The sequence below is a fragment of the Cynocephalus volans genome, chromosome 11 (genome assembly GCF_027409185.1).
Source record: "Cynocephalus volans isolate mCynVol1 chromosome 11, mCynVol1.pri, whole genome shotgun sequence".
Taxonomy (NCBI): domain Eukaryota; kingdom Metazoa; phylum Chordata; class Mammalia; order Dermoptera; family Cynocephalidae; genus Cynocephalus; species Cynocephalus volans.
The window spans coordinates 21,064,592-21,086,033 of NC_084470.1; the positions used below are offsets into that span (position 1 = coordinate 21,064,592).

Consider the following 21,442-nt stretch of genomic DNA (forward strand, 5'->3'; position numbering starts at 1 on the left):
TCAAGCTTCTCTCGGACTTGCACTGTGATCTGATAGATGTCCTGGTCTTACACAGCTCCCTTCCAATCTTTTTCTCACAAAGGCATTTCTCCTCAAAAAATCCTGGTCATCTTGGTGTCTGCTTCTTGGAGGACCTGAACTTACATAGTTTTTATGCAAGGGGTAAGGAGACAGAAGACTGAGGAATGACTATCTGGCTTCTGACTTGGGTAACTGGGTGCACGGTGATTATCAGGCACTGAGATAAGGGAGATCAGGTATCTTCATTTAAAGAGAAGACATAACCAGAGGATGTGAGTGTATGTGTGTGTGTGTGTAACAAATAAAGGAAGGAAAGGCAGAGTCCAGGTAAGGAAGACAGTTCTACCTGTTATGGATTTCTGTTGCAGATGAAGTTGCCTCTTCCCCACTGAGGTCTAGCCTCAATTCTCCAAATCTTTTGTTTTTCTATAAAAGTTTTTTTCTGCACAGAGGGGAGGAGGGCTCAGTCCTTCTTGGCAGCTGCTTTCCTCATGGTGGCCAGGATGTTGCTCAGTTCCTCTCGTTTACTCTTGCCATGGAAGTATGTCCCCACCCTTTTCTTGTTGAACTTGAGGGCCTGTTTGTCCTTGGAGACCTTGAGCAGCTCCATGGTGTGGCGCTCCCATGGGGCAAAGCCACATGCCTCTCGGATCAGGTCCTACAGAAACTTTGTATGCTTGGCGAGGTGCCCACAGCAGTGGCTGAGCCTCAGTTTACTCAAGATCTTGGTCACCTTGTGGCCCTTGTTGGGGCCCATGGCCATAGAGTAGCACAGAGCCATGGCTGCTGCTCCTCAATGGCTGCTGTAGACCAATTCTCCAAATCCTAAGATCCCCTCACCCATAGCTCAAAAACAGAGTCCCATGGAAACATGTGTAAGGGGATCAGAGAGAAGCTGCTTATCATGGAGTTTCTGACTTAGTTATCTTAGGCTGCTATAAAAAATACCACAGATTGATTTGCTTAAACAACAGACATTTATTTCTCACAGTTTTGGAGGCTGGAAGTCCAAGGTCAAGGCCCCGGCAGGTTTGGGCTTTGGTGAGGGCTCTCTTCCTGCCTTGTAGACAGCCACCTTCTCACTGTGTGCTCACATAGCCTTTCTTTGGTTTGTACATGTGGACACAGAAAAATCTGTGTCTTCCTCTTCTTATAATAGATCTAATCTAAACTTAATTATCTCCAAATTCCCCTCCTTTGAATCCATCACATTGGGGGTAAGGTTTTCAACATATGAATTTTGGGGAAACACAAATATTTTGCTCATAACAGTTTCTTCCAGCCATATTGGGAAGCACTTATTCCAACAGACACATGGTCTTTATAAACATCTTGTGCTATGTGGACACTTAGGATAGGTGTCCCTAAGATGTTCCCAATTCCTTACAGGGAGAATGAACTAAACCCTGGCTCATAGAACTTAACAGCAAAATTCCTTCAAACGGCTCTTCACTCTCAGAAAGATGGCACTGTTTTCTGTAGGCTTCTTATAGACCCTGCTTTTCAGCCTTAGAAAGTGGTCTCTGGGACACAGCTGGTTCCCTGAGAACAGTATTTTTCCTACCTGCCTGCCCTTATCCCTACCTCCTCTTTTATCTGCAAGTAAAATTTTTTTTTAAAAAGGGGGAGAGGGAATGACGTGTGTGAATACAGTAATTTCCTGAACAAACCCAGAAACATATTCTTGATAGTTGTGTAAGGTTTTGTGCACAGGGGCATGTTTGACTGGCATGGCTGAGTGGAGAGCAGAAAGCATTATTGCTAGAATCTCAAGGCTAGATCATTTTCTAGGAAATGCAGAACTATTTAAAATATTGCTACAAAACAAGGAATTTTACTCTGGCACTAGCTCACTGATTTTTAGTAAAAAAATATTTTTTTCAGTATTTAATATTGATAATGTCACTCTTCAATGTTTATCCGTTCTTTTATTATTCCTCCATGGGTTCCCGTTTTATGCTATGGGCTTTTTCTCACTCTGCAGTGAAATGCCTCTGTCCAGTTATCTCCTTCCCATTCATGGAAACCTAACACTCCAGTCTTTGTTCCAGCTTCAGAGCAGTGGTGAAAGGAATTTGCAATGTTGATAAGATATTGCTCTGTGTATTGGTTTTACCCTGTTAATAGCTGAATTCTTTAACAAGATTATCAATCCCACTTGCTTAACAAATATGTTAAAAACTGGAACTGTGGTTCCAAAGGCTCCAAAGTAAATAGGACAAGTATTGCTGGCTTGAACATTTCCTTTTGCAACAGATCTGAGTTCAAAGAATCTACAGGATTAAGAGGTGTGCTTTTCACGTGCAATTCAATTTAACAAACATTTATTGTTAAAAATTCCTTTAACTTCCCCTTCTTGATACAGCGGGTCCTTTATAGGAGCGGCAGTTTAGCCCCAAACATTGAACTATTTCCAATTGGGGTTATCAGAGGTTATCCATAGGGCTGAAGAGTTGGTGAAATCTCTGCTCCAGTTCCGTGGTTTTTCTCCTTGGCCTGTCTTTTCTTTACACTAGCTCCAAACATCCAAAGAGCAGCACTGTAAAATAGAAAGAACACTGCACTCAGGTTTTTTTCTATCCTGTTCATTTGTTTGGGGCTAAACCAGTCCACATTTTCTAAGGTCTCATCAGTCAGTAGCAGTTACCCAGGCTCCACAGTCTGTTGGATTGACCAGGTCTGGTTTAGGTTATAAAGGAGGAAGTAAGAAGTCTCACATGAGGTAGAAATTCCTGGGAAAGTAGACAGCACTTGGATGCATAGGGATTGTCACCAGTGTATTCAGAGACATCCATTGCTCAAAGACCAGTAGATGGGTCTTTGTACATCTCTACTTGTACATCTACTTTAGGGCTCTTAGGGGTTGCTTGGTTGGTTGGAGAAGGCCTGAGTGTGTAGTGAAGAAATCTTGTGAAATTTTGAGCAGAGTTAATGTCATGGAGGGTCAAAGAGCAGTGACATTCCTCAGGGAAGGTGTTATGTAGGAGGGGCTGTGGGTAATTGGCATCCAGGGTTAAGGTACTGACACAGGTATGGCCCCAGAGTTCAGGGTGTCCTTGCAACCTCTAGGGATCTGTGGAGTCCAGATTAAGAGCTGGTGCAGTGCTATCTGCCTGAACAGAGGAAAGTGAGCGTGGTACAGCCAGGCAAGGCAGAACGGAGAGCAGAAGGAGAGTTCTTCACCCCAAAGCAAAGGCTGAAGGATGCATTGGGCAGCCCTGGGAATTTCTGGGTAGAGTGGCTCAGATGACAGCCGGCCTTCTCAGAAAGAGGCCCCAAGTACCAGTGACCTGGCTTCTGCACTCATCTCATCAACTCTCACAGAGAGTTGAGGATTTCCTTCTTAGAGGTAATAGAAGTAGATTTCATTCATCTGAAAAAACAAAACAGCTTAATGTTTGTTATCAGGAAGTCCAAATAACATCTACGTTATTAGTATTCTATTACTGTTCTCCTCTTTTCCTTGGGGGAAGGTGAGAGTTGCTTCTTTGGTTTACAGAGCCCTTTCTCCTCACAATGAGCACGAAGTCAGTTATTTTCTGCACTTTACAAGGGAACTGAGGTTCTGGACAGTTTAAGGACTTGTCTGGTGTCCTCAGCTGTGGTGGCTAGAGGTGCAACTCCAAGCTCAGTGTTGTTTCCATCAGACCCTCACTTGGTCCTTGTTCAGACAGATCCTGCTTTTTGTGCTTAGGATTTCACTACATCACTGATGCCCACATCCACCCCTGCCTGACAAAGACCATTAACTACTTCACTGCTCTTTGCCTTGATCGCTTGGTCAATGGTTTTGGCCATTGGGCAAGCATTTGGAAGGCTCTGAGAGGTGTGGCCTACCTGAGACTCAGGCACTAGGAATGCCTCATTCCCATGAATGGAGCCCTCTAGTTACCCCAGAGTGGGGAGCAGGAGCACTAATCTCCTCCCACTCCACTTTGTGGGAAGAACAACCAATCTATCCAATGCCAGAGAACTTTGGAAAGATGCCAAGGCACCTCTGAGTCCAGAATTGATGAAGTCCATAGAAGAAATTCAGCTCCAAATGGAAGAGGTGTGTGTAGACCCAAGAGCTATTTCTGGAAATCCTCAGGCACATAGAAAGCCAGAAACCATCAACAAGTATGACAGTTTTAACTCCCTGGATGTAGGACCTGCTATGTCAGGATCCAAAGTGTGCAAGAGGGGATTTCCCTGTTCACATCAGAGCACCTAGGGGAAACTGGATACCTGTTCGTAGCCAAGGGAAGGCTCTAGGCTGAAGACAAGTGACCCTCTGAGCAGATGATAGCTTTGAAAAGGATTGCTAAGTGCTCATTTCAGGGGCGATGGGAAATAGACCACAGGAGAGTGCAAATATTTTGGGAGATGTGGAAATTGCCACATCAGTGAAAGGCGATGAAGTTCATGAGACCAGGAGGAGTCTCATACCCCACAAGGGAGACCTCAGGGCAAAAGGATCCCTCCAATAGCCACTATAACTGACATTGGGGAATCAATTCTCATTCCAGATCACTGGGACTTTGGACTACTGGGGTTTGTCCATTGTTTATTTATGACGATGGGCTTTCTTTATTTTAATCAAGATTTGTGTTTCCAAAGGGTGCGTTTGGACCAACTTACAGGATTGTCTCGTGAAAAAGCTTTCCTGAGTCTCTGTCCATGATTTTGATTCAAGATAAGCTGATCATATGCAGGATCTGTTGGCCCCAGTGTTATGCTACAATATAATTTTCTCCAGGTGAAATGGTCCCCCAATAGCCCTGGTGATAGGTCCATGAACAGGCAGGATTAGTGCGTGGGTCACCTGAAAAATCTTGTTAACCTCAGGTGAGGTTAAAAATCTTGTTAACAGGCAGGATTAGTGCGTGGGTCACCTGAAAAATCTTGTTGTCCCCAAGTGTCTATGTTTGGGGGAACTTAGTAATGGGAGGAGTTTCCTGGGAACTTCTTGTAATCTTCTGCCAATGATTTACTTACCCTGCGGTATTGAATTGGAAGATTGGGTGGTGATTTATCAGGAAGTATATAGCAGGAAAAACTTGTCATTTCTAAGACCTTATATACTGGCTAATTGCAAGTTTCTGGCTAGAAGGTAAGCTCTGGTTTATTGGTTTTGTATTTTCTAAAAGAGTTTTATGGAATGCAAAAACAGACCTCCCAAGAATTGAGATCTCTGCTCTCCTGGAGTTAGCTAGAGTTAGAGCTAACATTTATGGGGAGGGAAGCACTGCAGGTAACGGTTCAGAGCCTGGGCTTTGATAGCAGGTAGACCCAAGTTAGAGTCAGGGCTCTGCTACTTGCTAACTGTGTGATCGTGGCAACTGATTTAACTCTTTAACCTTCAGTTTGCTTCCTTGGTTAATTTTCTTCTTAGTTCCATTAGTCTTTCAGTAAACTATCTTGGATTTTCTAGGTAGGCAATCGTATTTTCTGAAACTAGTGATATTTTTGCCTGTTCTAATACTTTTTAAATTGAATCATAATTGATTATACAAATTTTGGGGGTTCAATATTGATGTATGTTGATCAAATCAATATTATTAGCATATACATTATTACAAATCGTACTTATCCTTTATGCCCCTTATCCAATCTCTCCCCGTCCCCCTCTCCGTCCCCCCGACCTCTGATAACCCTAGACTACTTCTCTCCTTCTGAAAGAGTAATGGTTACTCTGTTGATTTATTGCCTAGATTCAGTGCTGAGAGAGGTGTGTTCAGGTCCCTCACCATTGTCGTAGAGTAGATGCTGCTTCTATCAATCTGGAATGGGCTTTGTGGAGAGACATCCTTTTCTTTGGTCTTCGCTGGTGACTCTCCTTGTGTCAATGCACTCAAGTGGCTGGTGAGCCATCTGCCAGGTGGTTGTGGCATTTAGCTGATTTTGTGACAGCCATGGCTATTGTGTTGGCTATGGTAGGCCACATGGAAGTGGTGTTTTTGCTGTGCTCCTTACCTGGTTGTGTGAGGAGGGATCAGGCCCCAGCTCCATCTGTTTTTACATTGTAAGATGTTGTTGCGTAGCAGTTGGGTGAGAGGTAGACAGGGAAAGGGGGAAGGAAGTAGGGTGGGAGAAGGAGGAAGGAGGGGGGTGTTTGAGGCCTGTGGTACTCCCCTCATTCCTGCAGGGGAGATCAGGGGGCTTCCAGTGATGGCTTGGTCATTGATGGGCTAAATGCAGATGTCGGGGGGTCGTGTAAGAAGCCCTTGGCCCACTACTGCCCCAGCCCCGGAGCCAAGGGTACTTCCTGTGATGGCTTGGTGGTCGTTGCTGGACTGGTTGCAGGTGTCAGGGGTCATGGCTGAGGCCCCTGGCCCTCCCCACTTCCTGGCTTGGGGGCCCAGGGGGCTTCTGGTCCTTGTAGGTTTTATAGGTGTTCTTAGGTGAAGTGAGATCTTCACTAGTTAATATCAAACTTTGTCTCCGGTCTCTGGGTATTTTGTTTTTTCTTTCAGTTCTGTGTTGGATTATTCTCTGTTCCCACCACTTAAACTCTGCACTGGAACTACTATGTTGTCCTTTGCTTACTTCTAAAATGGGGGAGTTTCCTGGGGGGACAAGCACTTGAACTCTGTGGTTGAGCTAAATTGTTGCTTTGCTGCTGATTCCCTGGGGAAGGCTTTTTGTGCAGCTCAGATTTTAATGGATGACTTTGTAGGTACTTCTGGGTCTTATGAAGAGGTTCAATACACCTGGGTTGTGTAGATACTCTGGTCTGGGCCTGAGTCTTTTCAGCAAACTGCTCCCCGTGCAGTTCTATATTCCTGACCAGTCTCCACTGAGTGGGCCTGTGCTGACTGGGGGGCAGATCAGCTGTCCTTGCTGTGTTCCAGTGTTCCCCTGGTGTGCCCATCTCACCACTGCCCACATTGTAAACACTTCCCTTGGGACAGGCCATGCTGCTGGTCCCTTGCAATGACTCACTGGCCTCTGAGTGGCTCCTTTTTTCAGTTGTTATGGCTCTTCACTCCTATGTGGGTCCACGAGAACCCTGTTAGTGGTCTTGCTGTCCTGGGGGCCACCAAGGCCCTCTTCTTCCCTGCTGACTCCGAGCAACTTCATAGGAAGGGCACAGCTGTGGATTTTGCTGGCTCCTGCTTCGTGTGCTCACCAGCTCCAACCTTGAGTTAGCTGTGGCTCAAAATGGTAGGAGTGGTTCTTTTTTTTCTCTCATCATGGCTTCTCTCGCCTTCATGCCCTCAGTAGGTCTCTCCTCCTCTTCCTCTGAGCTCTAGTAGCCCCTGCTTGACTGTTGTTGCTTTTTAGTGGTTGTAAATTGGTTGATTTGTGGGAGAGAGTGACGCTGGGAACCATCTATTCCACCATCTTGACCACCTGTTCTAAGATTCATAGTAGAGATTCCTTTCTCCTGTTTCATTGTACTGGTTACAATGATCAGAATGGTGTTGTATAGTATCGATGGACATCCATATCATAGTCCTAAACTTAATGGGATGCTTCAAATGTCTCATATGATGTTCTTCAATCACAGGATGATTGTTATATGTTCTGGCAGATATAGTTTATCAGCTTAAAAAAGTTTCCTTGTACTTTTTAAAAATCATGAGTGGATGTCAAATTCTGTCACATTTTGGCATCTATTGAGCCAAAATGATCTCACGGCCTTTCTTCTGTAGTCTAAGATAATGCATTTCATCCATAGTTTTCCTATTAACTAATCATTTCCTGAGTAACCATTCTTAAATCTAAGATAAAACTTAGTTTATGATGCACTTTTTTTTTAATCACTGCTGGACTTGATTTGATCATATTTCATTTAGGATATTTTTCATCTAAGTTTTTAAGTAACATTCAGGTGTCATTTTCTATTTTTTTTTTTTTTTTTTTTGGCCAGTATGGGGATCCGACCCTTGACCTTGGTGTTACAAGGCTGTGCTCTAACCAACTGAACTAACCAGGCAGCCCCAGGTGTCATTTTCTTGTGTGCTATCTTTATCAGGTCTTGTGAATGATTTTAAATTAATTGTGTTGATTTAAAGGAGCGGGCTGGGAGAGAGGAGTAAACATGCTGAAGGAGGCCCAGTTCTCCCTGCTGGTTATCCTGCTGCTTGCCTGTGGCTTCCTCTACCAGCTCACCCTGAAGTCCAGCTGCCTCTTCTCCTGCCTGCATCCCTTCAGGTCTCAGCAGGGGCCAGAAGCCCTCCTGAGCCACAGACACAGCATTGTGTTCATAGAGACCTCGGAGAGAATGGAGCCGCCCCCGATGGTCTCCTGTGCAGTGGAGTCTGCTGCCAAGACTTATCCCGAACAGCCTGTTGCATTCTTTATGAAGGGTCTCAACAGTTCCTCACAACTACCCTCAAACTCCACTTACTCAGCCCTTTCCCTCCTCTCAGCAATAGACAACGTTTTCTTTGTCCCTTTGGATATGAAAATGCTGTTTGAAGACACACCATTGTTTTCATGGTACACTCAAGTAAGTATTTAGGAAACTTAGCATATCTGTGTTGGGAGGGACCACAGAAATGAGTCCAACCTACTCATGTATAGATGGGTAAACTGAGGGAAAGAACTCAGTGTCAGAGATGGGACTAGAACCCAGATCTTTCGACTCTTGCCTTCCCCTCTTCCTACCACATTGAGACCTGATACAAGTAAAAAAGGAGAGATTTAAGTTAGGATTATCTTCAGCCTGGTGTCTTTTGCTTCTAGCCTTATTTCTTTCGGGGTCTAGGTTACTTTTCAGACTATTCTTAATTGAATGAGTTTTTATATCTTTTCTAGCTGCACAGAACACTTATTTTTTACTACACTTTTAAAACCCATCTATGTTAAACTTTCCTTGTGTCTGAGGTGGAAACCAGGAAATATTTAACATGGAAATAATGTAAGTAGAAAATTCATGAACAATCAGTGGAGTGCTGCTATATTAGGATATGACTGGGAGGGCCGGCCCCGTGGCTCACTCGGGAGAGTGTGGCGCTGGTAGCGCCGAGGCCACAGGTTCGGATTCTATATGGGGATGGCCTGTGCGCTCACTGGCTGAGTGTGGTGCGGACCACACTGTGCAGAGGGTTGCGATCCCCCTACTGGTCAAAAAAAAAAAAAAAAAGAAGATATGACTGAGAAATCCTGGAGCTCTTAGGAATTTTGTAATCCTTATTTTAACAGCATAGCATAATAAGGAAATGTACTTCAATTTAATATTTCTCTCATAGAGAACCCACATTCAGACAGTACTTGAGGAAATTGTAGTACAACCACTCAGTGATTTCGTTATGTAGGCTTTAACTATGATAGTTTTAAAAACTGACATCTTATGAAGACTATAACACAAAATGAAATTAAAAATCCCCCCTTGATAATGTAATTATAACAATTATAATGATTTCTGTTATGCAAAAACCCACATTCATCTACTGGAAAAAAAAAGACCTGAAAAAACTATACAACACAATAAAACTAGTAGAAGTTGTTTTATTATGATTGCATTAGGAGTGAATTTAGTAATGAGAATGTGTTAATTTCATTAATAAAATTATTTAAGTAAACAAAAAGTAATTTAAAAATTGATATCAAAATAATACTATTGGCTTGCCACGTAAAGTCCTGTTTAAATTCTAATCATAATCTGGACAAATATCAATAAACTTTTTATTTCAGGCTTTGCGGGCCAAGTGGCAAAATTGAGGATTATTATCTAGGTACTTGTGTTAGTTTCCTATGGCTACTGTAATCAATGACCACAATTGAGGTCACCTGAAATAACAGAGATTTATTCTCTCACAGTTCTAGAGGCCAGACGTCCCAAGTTCATTTCACTGCACTGATATCAAGGTGCTAGTGGGGCCGAATTCCCTCTGGGGGTCCTAGGGAAGAATTGTTCTTGCCTCTTACCAGCTTCTGGGGGCTGCCGGCATTCCTCGGCCTGTAGCCCATCACTGCAATCTCTGCCTCCATCTGCAAATCCCCTTTTCCTCTGTGTGTGTAAAATCTCCCTCTACTTCTCTCCTTACTGGTAACTTGTGGTTGCATTGAGGACCCATCAGAATAATCGAGGATAATCTCTTCATCTCCAGGTCCTTCACTTAATCACATCTGCAAAGATTCTTTTCTTTTTTTTTTTTTTTTTTTTTTTTTTTTTTTTTTTAATTTTATTTTGTCGATATACATTGTGGCTGATTAATGCTCCCCATCACCAAAACCTCCCTCCCTCCCCCCTCCCCCCCTCCCCCCCAACAATGTCCTTTCTGTTTGTTTGTTGTATCAACTTCAAATAATTGTGGTTGTTATATCTTCTTCCTCCCCGCCCCCCGGTTTGTGTGTGTATGTGTGTATGTGTGTGTGTGAATTTATATATTAATTTTTAGCTCCCTCCAATAAGTGAGAACATGTGGTATTTCTCTTTCTGTGCCTGACTTGTTTCACTTAATATAATTCTCTCAAGGTCCATCCATGTTGTTGCAAATGGCAGTATTTCATTCGTTTTTATAGCTGAGTAGTATTCCATTGTGTAGATGTACCACATTTTCCGTATCCACTCATCTGATGATGGGCATTTGGGCTGGTTCCAACTCTTGGCTATTGTAAAGAGTGCTGCGATGAACATTGGGGAACAGGTATACCTTCGACTTGATGATTTCCATTCCTCTGGGTATATTCCCAACAGTGGGATGGCTGGGTCGTATGGTAGATCTATTTGCAATTGTTTAAGGAACCTCCATACCATTTTCCATAGAGGCTGCACCATTTTGCAGTCCCACCAACAATGTATGAGAGTTCCTTTTTCTCCGCAACCTCGCCAGCATTTATCGTTCATAGTCTTTTGGATTTTAGCCATCCTAACTGGGGTTAGATGGTATCTCAATGTGGTTTTGATTTGCATTTCCCGGATGCTGAGTGATGTTGAGCATTTTTTCATATGTCTGTTGGCCATTTGGATATCTTCCTTAGAGAAATGCCTACTTAGCTCTTTTGCCCATTTTTTAATTGGGTTGCTTGTTTTCTTCTTGTAAAGTTGTTTGAGTTCCTTATATATTCTGGATATTAATCCTTTGTCAGATGTATATTTTGCAAATATTTTCTCCCACTCTGTTGGTTGTCTTTTAACTCTTTTAATTGTTTCTTTTGCTGTGCAGAAGCTTTTTAGTTTGATATAATCCCATTTGTTTATTTTTCCTTTGGTTGCCCGTGCTTTTGGGGTCGTATTCATGAAGTCTGTGCCCAGTCCTATTTCCTGAAGTGTTTCCCCTATGTTTTCTTTAAGAAGTTTTATTGTCTCAGGGTGTATATTTAAATCCTTAATCCATTTTGAGTTGATTTTAGTATACGGTGAGAGGTATGGATCTAGTTTCATTCTCCTGCATATCGATATCCAGTTATCCCAGCACCACTTGCTGAAGAGGCAGTCCCTTCCCCAGTGAATAGGTTTGGTGCCTTTGTCAAAGATCAGATGGCAGTAAGTGTGTGGGTTGATTTCTGGATTCTCTATTCTATTCCATTGGTCAGTGTGTCTGTTTTTATGCCAGTACCATACTGTTTTGATTATTATAGCTTTGTAGTATAGCTTAAAGTCAGGTAGTGTTATGCCTCCAGCTTTATTTTTTTTGCTGAGCATTGCTTTGGCTATTCGTGGTCTTTTATTGTTCCATATAAATGTCTGAATAGTTTTTTCCATTTCTGAGAAAAATGTCTTTGGAATTTTGATGGGGATTGCATTGAATTTGTATATCACTTTGGGTAGTATGGACATTTTCACTATGTTGATTCTTCCAATCCAAGAGCATGGAATATCTTTCCATCTTCTTGTATCCTCTCTAATTTCTCTCAGCAGTGGTTTGTAGTTCTCATTATAGAGATTTTTCACCTCCTTGGTTAACTCAATTCCTAAGTATTTTATTTTTTTGGTGGCTATTGTAAATGGGCAGGCTTTCTTGATTTCTCCTTCTGCATATTCACTATTGGAGAAAAGAAATGCTACTGATTTTTGTGTGTTGATTTTGTATCCTGCTACTGTGCTGAAATCATTTATCAATTCCAACAGTTTTTTTGTAGAGGTTTTAGGCTGTTCGATATATAGGATCATGTCATCTGCAAACAGGGACAGTTTGACTTCATCTTTTCCAATCTGGATGCCCTTTATTTCCTTCTCTTCTCTGATTGCTCTGGCTAGTACTTCCAACACTATGTTGAATAGGAGTGGTGAGAGTGGGCATCCTTGTCTAGTGCCTGTTCTTAAAGGAAAAGCTTTCAGCTTTTCCCCATTCAGGATGATATTGGCAGTGGGTTTGTCATATATGGCTTTAATTATGTTGAGATACTTTCCCTCTATACCTAACTTATTGAGGGTCTTTGTCATGAATGAGTGCTGAACTTTATCAAATGCTTTTTCAGCATCTATAGAGATGATCATATGGTCCTTGTGTTTGAGTTTATTAATATGGTGTATCACATTTATTGATTTGCGTATGTTGAACCAACCTTGCATCCCTGGGATGAATCCCACTTGATCGTGATGAATAATTTTTCGTATGTGTTGCTGTATTCTGTTTGCTAGTATTTTAGTGAGGATTTTTGCATCTATATTCATCAAGGATATCGGCCTGTAGTTTTCTTTTTTGGTTATATCTTTACCTGGTTTTGGTATCAGGATGATGTTTGCTTCATAGAATGAGTTTGGGAGATTTGCGTCCATTTCAATCTTTTGGAATAGTTTGTAAAGAATCGGTGTCAATTCCTCTTTGAATGTTTGGTAAAATTCTGCTGTGAATCCATCTGGTCCTGGGCTTTTCTTTGTTGGGAGCCTTCTGATAACAGCTTCAATCTCCTTTATTGTTATTGGTCTGTTCAGATTTTCTACGTCTTCACGGTTCAGTTTTGGGAGCTTGTGTGTGTCCAGAAATTTATCCATTTCCTCCAGATTTTCAAATTTGTTGACGTACAGTTGTTTATAGTAGTCTCGAATGATTCCTTGTATTTCAGATGAATCAGTTGTAATATCGCCTTTTTCATTTCTAATTTTTGTTATTTGAGTCTTCTCTCTTCTTTTTTTTGTTAGCCATGCTAATGGTTTGTCAATTTTATTTATCTTTTCAAAAAACCAACTTTTTGATTCGTTGATCTTTTGAATTGTTTTTTGGTTTTCAATTTCATTCAGTTCTGCTCTGATCTTAATGATTTCTTTCCGTCTGCTAACTTTAGGATTGGATTGTTCTTGTTTTTCTAGTTCTTTAAGGTGAAGTGTTAGGTTGTTCACTTGCCATCTTTCCATTCTTCTGAAGTGAGCATTTAATGCAATAAATTTTCCCCTCAATACTGCTTTTGCAGTATCCCACAGGTTTTGGTATGATGTATCATTGTTTTCATTAGTTTCAATAAACTTTTTGATTTCCTGCTTGATTTCTTCTTGGACCCATATGTCATTAAGTAGAATGCTGTTTAATTTCCATGTGTTTGTATAGTTTCCAGAGTTTTGTTTGTTATTAATTTCTAGTTTTAATCCATTGTGGTCTGAGAAGATACATGGGATAATTCCAATTTTTTTGAATTTAGTGAGACTTGATTTGTGACCTAATATGTGATCTATCCTGGAGAATGATCCATGTGCTGCTGAGAAGAATGAATATTCTGAGGTTGTTGGGTGGAATGTTCTGTAGATATCTGCCAATTCCAATTGGTCTAGAGTCTTGTTTAGATCTTGTGTTTCTCTACTGATTCTTTGCCTAGATGATCTGTCTAATATTGACAGTGGAGTGTTCAGGTCCCCTGCTATTATGGTATTAGTGTCTATTTCCTTCTTTAGGTCTAATAGAGTTTGTTTTATAAATCTGGCTGCTCCAACATTGGGTGCGTACATATTTATGATTGTTATGTCTTCTTGATGGATCAGTCCTTTTATCATTAAGTAGTGTCCCTCATTGTCTCTTTTTATGGTTTTTAGTTTAAAGTCTATTTTGTCAGATATAAGAATAGCCACTCCAGCTCGTTTTTCTTTTCTGTTTGCATGGTAAATCTTTTTCCATCCTTTCACTCTTAGTCTGTGTGAATCTTTATGGGTGAGGTGGGTCTCTTGTAGGCAGCATATAGTTGGGTCCTGCTTTTTGATCCAGTCAGCCAGTCTGTGTCTTTTAATTGGGGAATTTAAGCCTTTAACATTAAGAGTTGTTATTGAAAGGTGTTGATTTATTCCTAGCATTTTATTGGTTGTTTGGTTGTCTTAGGTGTCTTTTGTTCCTTGCTTTTTGATTTACTGTTTGGTTTCTTTGTTTGTTGGTTCCTTAGGTTGTAGATAGTGTTTTTGTTAGCTTGTTTTCTCTTCATGAATGCCATTTTTATTGTACTAGCGGGTTTAGATTTTTCTTAGGTTTTTATGGCAGTGGTAGTTATTTTTCAGGAACCAAACCCAGTACTCCCTTGAGGGTTTCTTGTAAGGGTGGTCTTGTGGTAGTGAACTCCCGCAGTTTTTGTTTGTCTGAGAAATATACTATTTGCCCCTCATTTCGGAAGGATAGCCTTGCAGGGTAGAGTATTCTTGGCTGGCAATCTTTGTCTTTTAGTATTTTGAAAATATCATCCCATTCCTTTCTAGCTTTTAGGGTTTGTGATGAAAAGTCTGATGTTAACCTGATTGGGGCTCCCTTATAGGTGATTTGACGCTTCTCTCTTGCAGCTTTTAAGATTCTCTCTTTGTCTCTGAGTTTTGCCAATTTGACTATGACATGTCTTGGAGAAGGCCTTTTTGGGTTGAATACGTTTGGAGATCGTTGAGCTTCCTGGATCTGAAGATCTGTGATTTTTCCTATACCTGGGAAGTTTTCTGCCACTATTTTTTTGAATATGTTTTCAATGGAATCTCCATTTTCTTCCCCTTCTGGAATACCCATGACTCGGATATTTGAGCGCTTGAGGTTGTCTGATATCTCTCTCAGATTTTCTTCCATGTCCTTGATTCTTTTTTCTTTCTTTTTGTCTGCTTGTGTTATTTCAAACAGCCCATCTTCAAGTTCAGAGGTTCTCTCTTCAACTTCGACAAGCCTGCTGGTTAAACTCTCCGTTGTGTTTTTTATTTCGCTGAATAACTTCTTCAGTTCAGCAAGTTCTGCTACATTTTTTTTCAGGACATTGATTTCCTTGTATATTTCCTCTTTCAGATCCTGTATACTTTTCCTCATTTCATCATGATGTCTAGCTGAGTTTTCTTGTATCTCATTCAGTTTCCTTAGAATTATCACTCGAAATTCCTTGTCAGTTATTTCAAGGGCTTCTTGTTCTATAGGATCTAGAGTATGAGATTTATTAACTTTTGGTGGTGTACTTTCTTGATTTTTTGTATTTCTGGTGTCTTTTTTTTGGTGTTTATTCATTGTTGCAGGGGGTTTCACAGTCCACCGGTTTAAGACTAATGACTAACTAGGATGTTGCTGTGGTTGCCAATTTGGTATGGCTCCCGCCGTGACTGCTCAGTTGGCCTCTAGTGTCTTGTGTGTGTGGTTGCCTCGGGTCTTGGGCTTCTCTGGGGATCCACCTTTCTGGTCAGCTTGTACTCTGCTGGGCTGGTGGATCACGTACCACAGGGTGTGTGATCTCTGTTGAGCTTTCACTTTCTGTACAGGACTTCTCCCCTTTCCGTGTGCTCTGGCCCAGGCTGTTAGATCGTGCAGTGGCGACCCCACCAGGTGTGTGGTTTCTGTCGAGACTCCGCCTCCCTGGCCGCACGTCACCCCCCTCTGTGAACACTGTGCTGGGCTGGGGCGTGTCTTCTGCACCCCTCGTCTATCAGCTGGGCCTTCAAGACCCTGCTCAGCACCGCCTCGCCCAGGAAGTCTACCAGGTTTCTGCTAGGCACAGACGACCGGTCTCTCTGGGTGCCTTTGTAGCACTGTGTAGATCTTTCTCGGGTCTTGTTCACCTTTGTATCCCCCCGGTATAAACCGAGTCTAGTGCCCGCCTGCAGCCTGCTCTCCGGCAGGTTCCAGCGGACCTGGGAACTCTCCTACCGCACTATTCCCAACCAGAAATTCGTTAGGCTTTTTTCCAAACTGGTGGTCGCAGAGATGGTATCTGCCTCCCAGTAACAGGAAGTTTACCGGGGCCAGAGTCCAGGGTGTGGTGGAGTGACAGTCGGCCCGCCCGTACTTCCTAGCCCTCCCAAAACTGGTCGGGACGCCCCACACCCCCAGCCCTGCCAGAGAACCGTGGAGGGAGTGGGAGAGGAGGTCGGCCCGCAGGGTCCGGAAAGCCCCGCGCCAGGCCAAGCAAATGGGCTCAGTGATGGCCGAGCGGGGCGGAGCTGCCCGCACCTGGGAAAATGGAGGCAGCACCGGGGCAAGGAGTGGCCTGGTGGTGCAGGCGGGGAGCCGCGTGGGCATCCACCCCCCGAACAGAGCTTTGCCAGGGATCACTCACAGTGCTGTGCCAGGTCGGGCGCTCGCTCTGTCTCTGGTTTGTTGCCTTCCGTGTTCTCGGCGCTGCCGCCTCGGGCTGTTCAGTCGCGGCGCCGCTCGGGCGCTCCCAGGAGTCTTCTTTAATGCCGGCCTGAAACCTCGAATCCTGAATAGGGCAGCTGGCCGCCTTCAGTGCGGCCCCAGCCTCCGGGATCCTGGCTGCATCCACAGCAGCCCTGGCGCCATGTTCCCTGTTTCAAGACTCGCTTTTGCAGCTAAGAATCAGTTCTTTTCCTGCTCCACACTTCAAAGCTGTTGCCTGTAAATGAGGCAGCCTCTCCTGCCGGGGGCAAAGTGGCGTTGAGCCCCCACGACCGGCCAGCAGCAGCAGTCCTCCCTTAAGAGATGGCCAGAGGAAGGTCCACAAGTTTCCCGGCTGCCTGAGGCCCAGTGGCCACCTTTTCCACCTCAGCTACTCCGCGCCAGCCGCCGCAGCCGCCGCCATCTTGAAACTCCAGGCCTGCAAAGATTCTTTTCTCATAGGAGGTAACAGGTTCCAGGAATCAGGACCTGATATCTTTGAGTGGCCATTATTTAGCCTGCTACAGTATTTACATAGAAAGAGAGAAAACTCCTGTCCTGGCCTGCATCGTTAGCCTGGGGATGGGGTGGACTGTCTTGGGTGGTAGTCATGCTTGCACCAAGTTGCTGTCGGGTGGAGACATTTTCTGGACTAAGTGACAGGCCTTAGGGGGAGGGTCTGGTGGGACAGGCGGGTAGGGGTTGGGGCCAGGGACAACTCCTGGGGTCAGTATCACACTTGGCCTTAGTGACTTCTAGATCCCACAGTGCCCATCTCCCTTATGGAAGAGCCAGAAGTCTCAAGTTGGGACCTATCAGGAGGAGGTGGAACTGCTCAATGGACTGAGTTTCTACCTGCTAGGTCCTGGCAGTTGCCAACAGGTTCCTGACAAGTAGGTGGCTCTGCCCTAGCCAGTAACAGGGTAGGTGGCTGGGGCCAGGGAAGCAGGTGCTGGGAGTGGAGAGCACGTGCAGTTTGGTCCCCGTAGCTCTCAGTACTAGCCTGCTAGCGGGTGCTCCAGGGCCACACAAGTTTCCATACTGGGCTAGACTGAAACTAGTTATACTATTAGTATAATTATTATATCATTATACTACATATTGCACTATATAATATTATATATATTATAATTATATTAATAATATTTGTATCCAGGACCATACAGTTTTCCATACTGGGCTAGACTAGTACTAATGATACTATTGGGCTCTATGGAAAAAGAAATCTCAAATTATTTTGGGAGTTGCTGCCTGTTACATCCTTTTCTCACAGATGAATCATGCACATAAGGATATTAAAGCCTCTTTCAATTCTGAACTAAAGAAATTTTAATTTGATTCAATCCATCACTGCCTAAACTTATTTGAGCATGGAATCCTCTTTCAGTGTGACACATAAATAATCTCTTGGGACTAATGTTCATGGAGCACAGTTTGGGTTGCTCTGAGCTGCACCTTAATTTTGCTATGTTGGCTCTTAGGAGCAAGGTGGGCCCTGGGATGCAGAGCCTTTAAGTTTCTGCTCCATCTGAGACTGTAAGGTACTACACTGGTCTGTGCATCTATAGGTATCATACCATGAAACTGTTGGGGTGCTGGGCTGTGGCATGATCTGCTCCAGATAGGCCATGCAGGACAGCTGGGGACCACCTGTTTGGGAGGACTAAATGTGCCATAACTTGCTGGTGACCACTGGGCTTGCTGCACTGGTCTGGGCAATTGCACCCCTTGAAGATACTCAGGGATGAATACTGTGGGTGTAGGGTGGGGTTGGGCATCTATTCTTTGAGCATCCGGAACCCCAAACCTCCTTCTGGTACTTTCCCCTGTTGGAGCGCTGGTGTTTTAGGTAGGCATTAGTGTAATACCCACATCAAGGCAGGCTTCCTCCTCCTCTGGTTCTGCGCGGCTTTTGATATCCTATGTCTCTGGTGATGTCCAGTAACAATTGCCAATTTACTAAATAATCATATTTACTTATTTTTACCAAAACCTTGTTTGCTTTGAATGAATGGATATCTGAAGCCAGACTACTTCGGCTCAAATCCAACCTCTGCCTCTTTTATCTTGGACAAATGACTGAGCTTCTGTTCCTTCTAATTTTTCACTTGAAAAATAAGGATAATAGTACCTGTCTTTGAGTATTTGTGTATGTGTAGACTATAAAAAGCTTGGTGCAATTATTTATAAATGTTAGCTATTATTATTATTTATGAGGTTTTCAGCGAGTGTATACAATATGATGATCTTTAATAGCTTGTGAAGATTCCTGCAACGTTTTATTTGATTTGCTTTCATTTGATTTTATAGTAGAATTTTTTTTTTTAATTTAATTTTTTGTGATTGGTAAGGGGATCATAACCCTTGGCTTGGTGTCGCCTGCACCGCGCTCAGCCAGTGAGCGCACTGGTCATCCCTATATAGGATCTGAACCTGCGGCCTTGGCACTACCAGTGCAACACTCTCCCAAGTGAGCCACACGGTCGGCCCTTATAGTAGAATTTAAAAAAATGTTATTTTGTCAAAAGCCAAAGATAGTTGTTTCTTTTTTCTTTTTTTTATTATTTAACCTTTTAATTAACTACTTAAATTCAGAAAAATATATTTTGTTTTCTGTATTCAAAATCATAGCATTCCATATGGAACATTGCCATTTATACTGATTTATTTTTATTCTTTTTTAAAAAAAGTCATTTTCTGTTTTGCTCACACTTTTAGCCTTTGCAATCATCATGACTCCTTTTTCTCCTACCCCACATCCAATCCAGCTTACCTTCAACATGTACCCAGAATCTGACCACTTCTGTCACCCCCACTGTTATCTCCCTGGTCCAAGCCACCATCATCTCTTGCCTGGATTATGCCAAAGCCTTCTAACTTGCCTCCTGTATTCTGCTCTTGCCATCTCCTAACCCCCACCCTAGACTGTTTTCCACACAGCAGCCAGAGTGACCCTTTGAAGTCTAATTCAGATCACATCACTCCTTTATTCCAAACATTGCAAATAATTTCAAAGTCTTGACCCCAGCCTATACAGTCTACCCTCCCTGCCCACTGCTATCCCTCTCTGATCTCATCGCCTAACCCCTCCCTTCTCTACGCTGCTTCAGCCACACTGCCTCCTTCCTGTTCCTGCACATAGAAAGTGTGCTCCTGTCTCAGGGCCCTTGCATTTGCTGTTCCCTCTACCTAGAACCCTCTTCTCCCAGATATGGGCATGGTTCACCCACCCATTCAAGTTTCTGCTGAAACCTAATATAATATAGTGTTCCACCCTGCCACTTTCATAGCCAACCCCCCACCCCGCTTTTTTTTTTTTTTGTAGTCCTTATCAACGCCCAATGCAGTTTATATTTACTTGTCTGTCTCCTCCCAGGAGGGATTTTTGTCTGTTCGCTGCTGTATCCTATGCAGCTGTAACAGAGCTTGGCATATATTAAGTAGGCCTTCAATTAATGTTATTAATAGAATTAATAAGTGAACAAAGGCATGCATGCATGCAATATAAGATTCTTTTACTAATTTCTCAAATAGCATACATATTGATTTTTTCTAGTTTCCTAGTTTATTTTTTCTTCATCAGTTTTTAGCATTTTTAGGACTCTTTTTGATTCTTCCTTCACAGTTGCATATTTGTGGTTAATGTACATTTGTGTTGGAGAATGATTCATACAGTTCATTGTGAAATCCCTTCTGGATTTCTTTTTTATCTTTCCACTGCTTTAATTAAAAAAAAGAAACAATTTCATGAAATCTTTAAAAGCTGCTAAACTCTTCCCATAGATATTGTTTGCTGTAAACTTTTTACTCAAAGAAAAATTTTGGGGGTGGAGGTAAGTTTGGTAAATTTGCAAAATTGGGCGTGTGGCTAATTTATTTTTGGGAAGCTGGCTTGCTCCCCAGCTACTCTGGGCCTGGCCTCCTGCTGTGACACTCTCCCTCTTTCTGGCTACTTGGGGCTGATTTGCACCTATTCTTGCAGATCAACTCCAGTGTAGAGAAAAACTGGCTCCATGTCAGCTCAGATGCATCCCGCCTGGCCATCATCTGGAAATACGGTGGCATCTACATGGACACCGATGTCATCTCCATCAGGCCCATCCCCGAGGAGAACTTTTTGGCTGCACAAGCTTCTCAGTACTCTAGTAATGGGGTGTTTGGGTTCCGCCCCCACCATCCCTTTTTGTGGGGGTGCATGGAAAACTTTGTTGAACACTACAATTCAGACACTTGGGGCCACCAGGGTCCTGATTTGATGACAAGGATGTTGAGGGTGTGGTGCAAACTCAGAGACTTCCAGGAGCTGAGTGACCTCAGGTGTCTGAACATGTCCTTCCTACACCCCCAGAGATTTTACCCCATCTCCTATCCAGAGTGGAGACGCTACTATGAAGTCTGGGACAGAGACCCGAGCTTCAATGACTCTTATGCCCTGCATTTATGGAACTACATGAACCAGGAGGGGAGGGCAGTGGTTAGAGGAAGCAACACACTGGTGGAAAATCTCTACCGCAAGCACTGTCCCAGGACTTACAGGGACCTGATTCAAGGACCAGAGGGGCCAGTGACTGGGGAGCTGGGTCCAGGTAACAAATAGAGCCAATGTGGGGTTGCTGCTACTGCAGGGTGGAACCAGACACCTTCTGGAGGGCCACACTCTCATTTAATCTCCACTGTCTCCACAGGGGTGGGGCTTCCCCACACACCAGTTAAGATTAGCTTTCTCTGTCTATGATAGAACAATCCCAAAGAACAGTGGTTTTAAAACGTAGAAGTTTATTTCTCTCTCATGTAACAGAAGTCTGGAGGTGGGGGACCCAAGGCATGTATGGAAACAGCAGTCATCAAGGACCCAGGCTTTTTGCATCTTTCTGCTTTTGGCCCTTAGTGTTCACAACTCATGGTCCATGTGGCTGCTGACCTCCAGCCCATCACATCTGCATTTCAGGCAGCAGAATGAAGGGAGGAGGAAAGATGTACCCCCTTTATTTTATGAA

At 43.2% G+C, this 21,442-nt stretch overlaps 1 protein-coding gene and 1 pseudogene across 1 annotated transcript; one reads left to right on the plus strand and one right to left on the minus strand.

The window, feature by feature from the left end:
- Positions 1–484: 484 nt before the first annotated feature.
- Positions 485–802, minus strand: LOC134391108 (large ribosomal subunit protein eL36-like; annotated as a pseudogene).
- A 7,245-nt stretch (positions 803–8,047) lies between these two features.
- On the plus strand, positions 8,048–21,042 carry A4GNT (alpha-1,4-N-acetylglucosaminyltransferase). The gene is made up of 2 exons (XM_063113485.1): positions 8,048–8,458; positions 20,428–21,042. Exons 1-2 carry the CDS (start codon positions 8,048–8,050, stop codon positions 21,040–21,042), a joined length of 1,026 nt encoding a protein of 341 aa, XP_062969555.1.
- Positions 21,043–21,442: the final 400 nt, after the last annotated feature.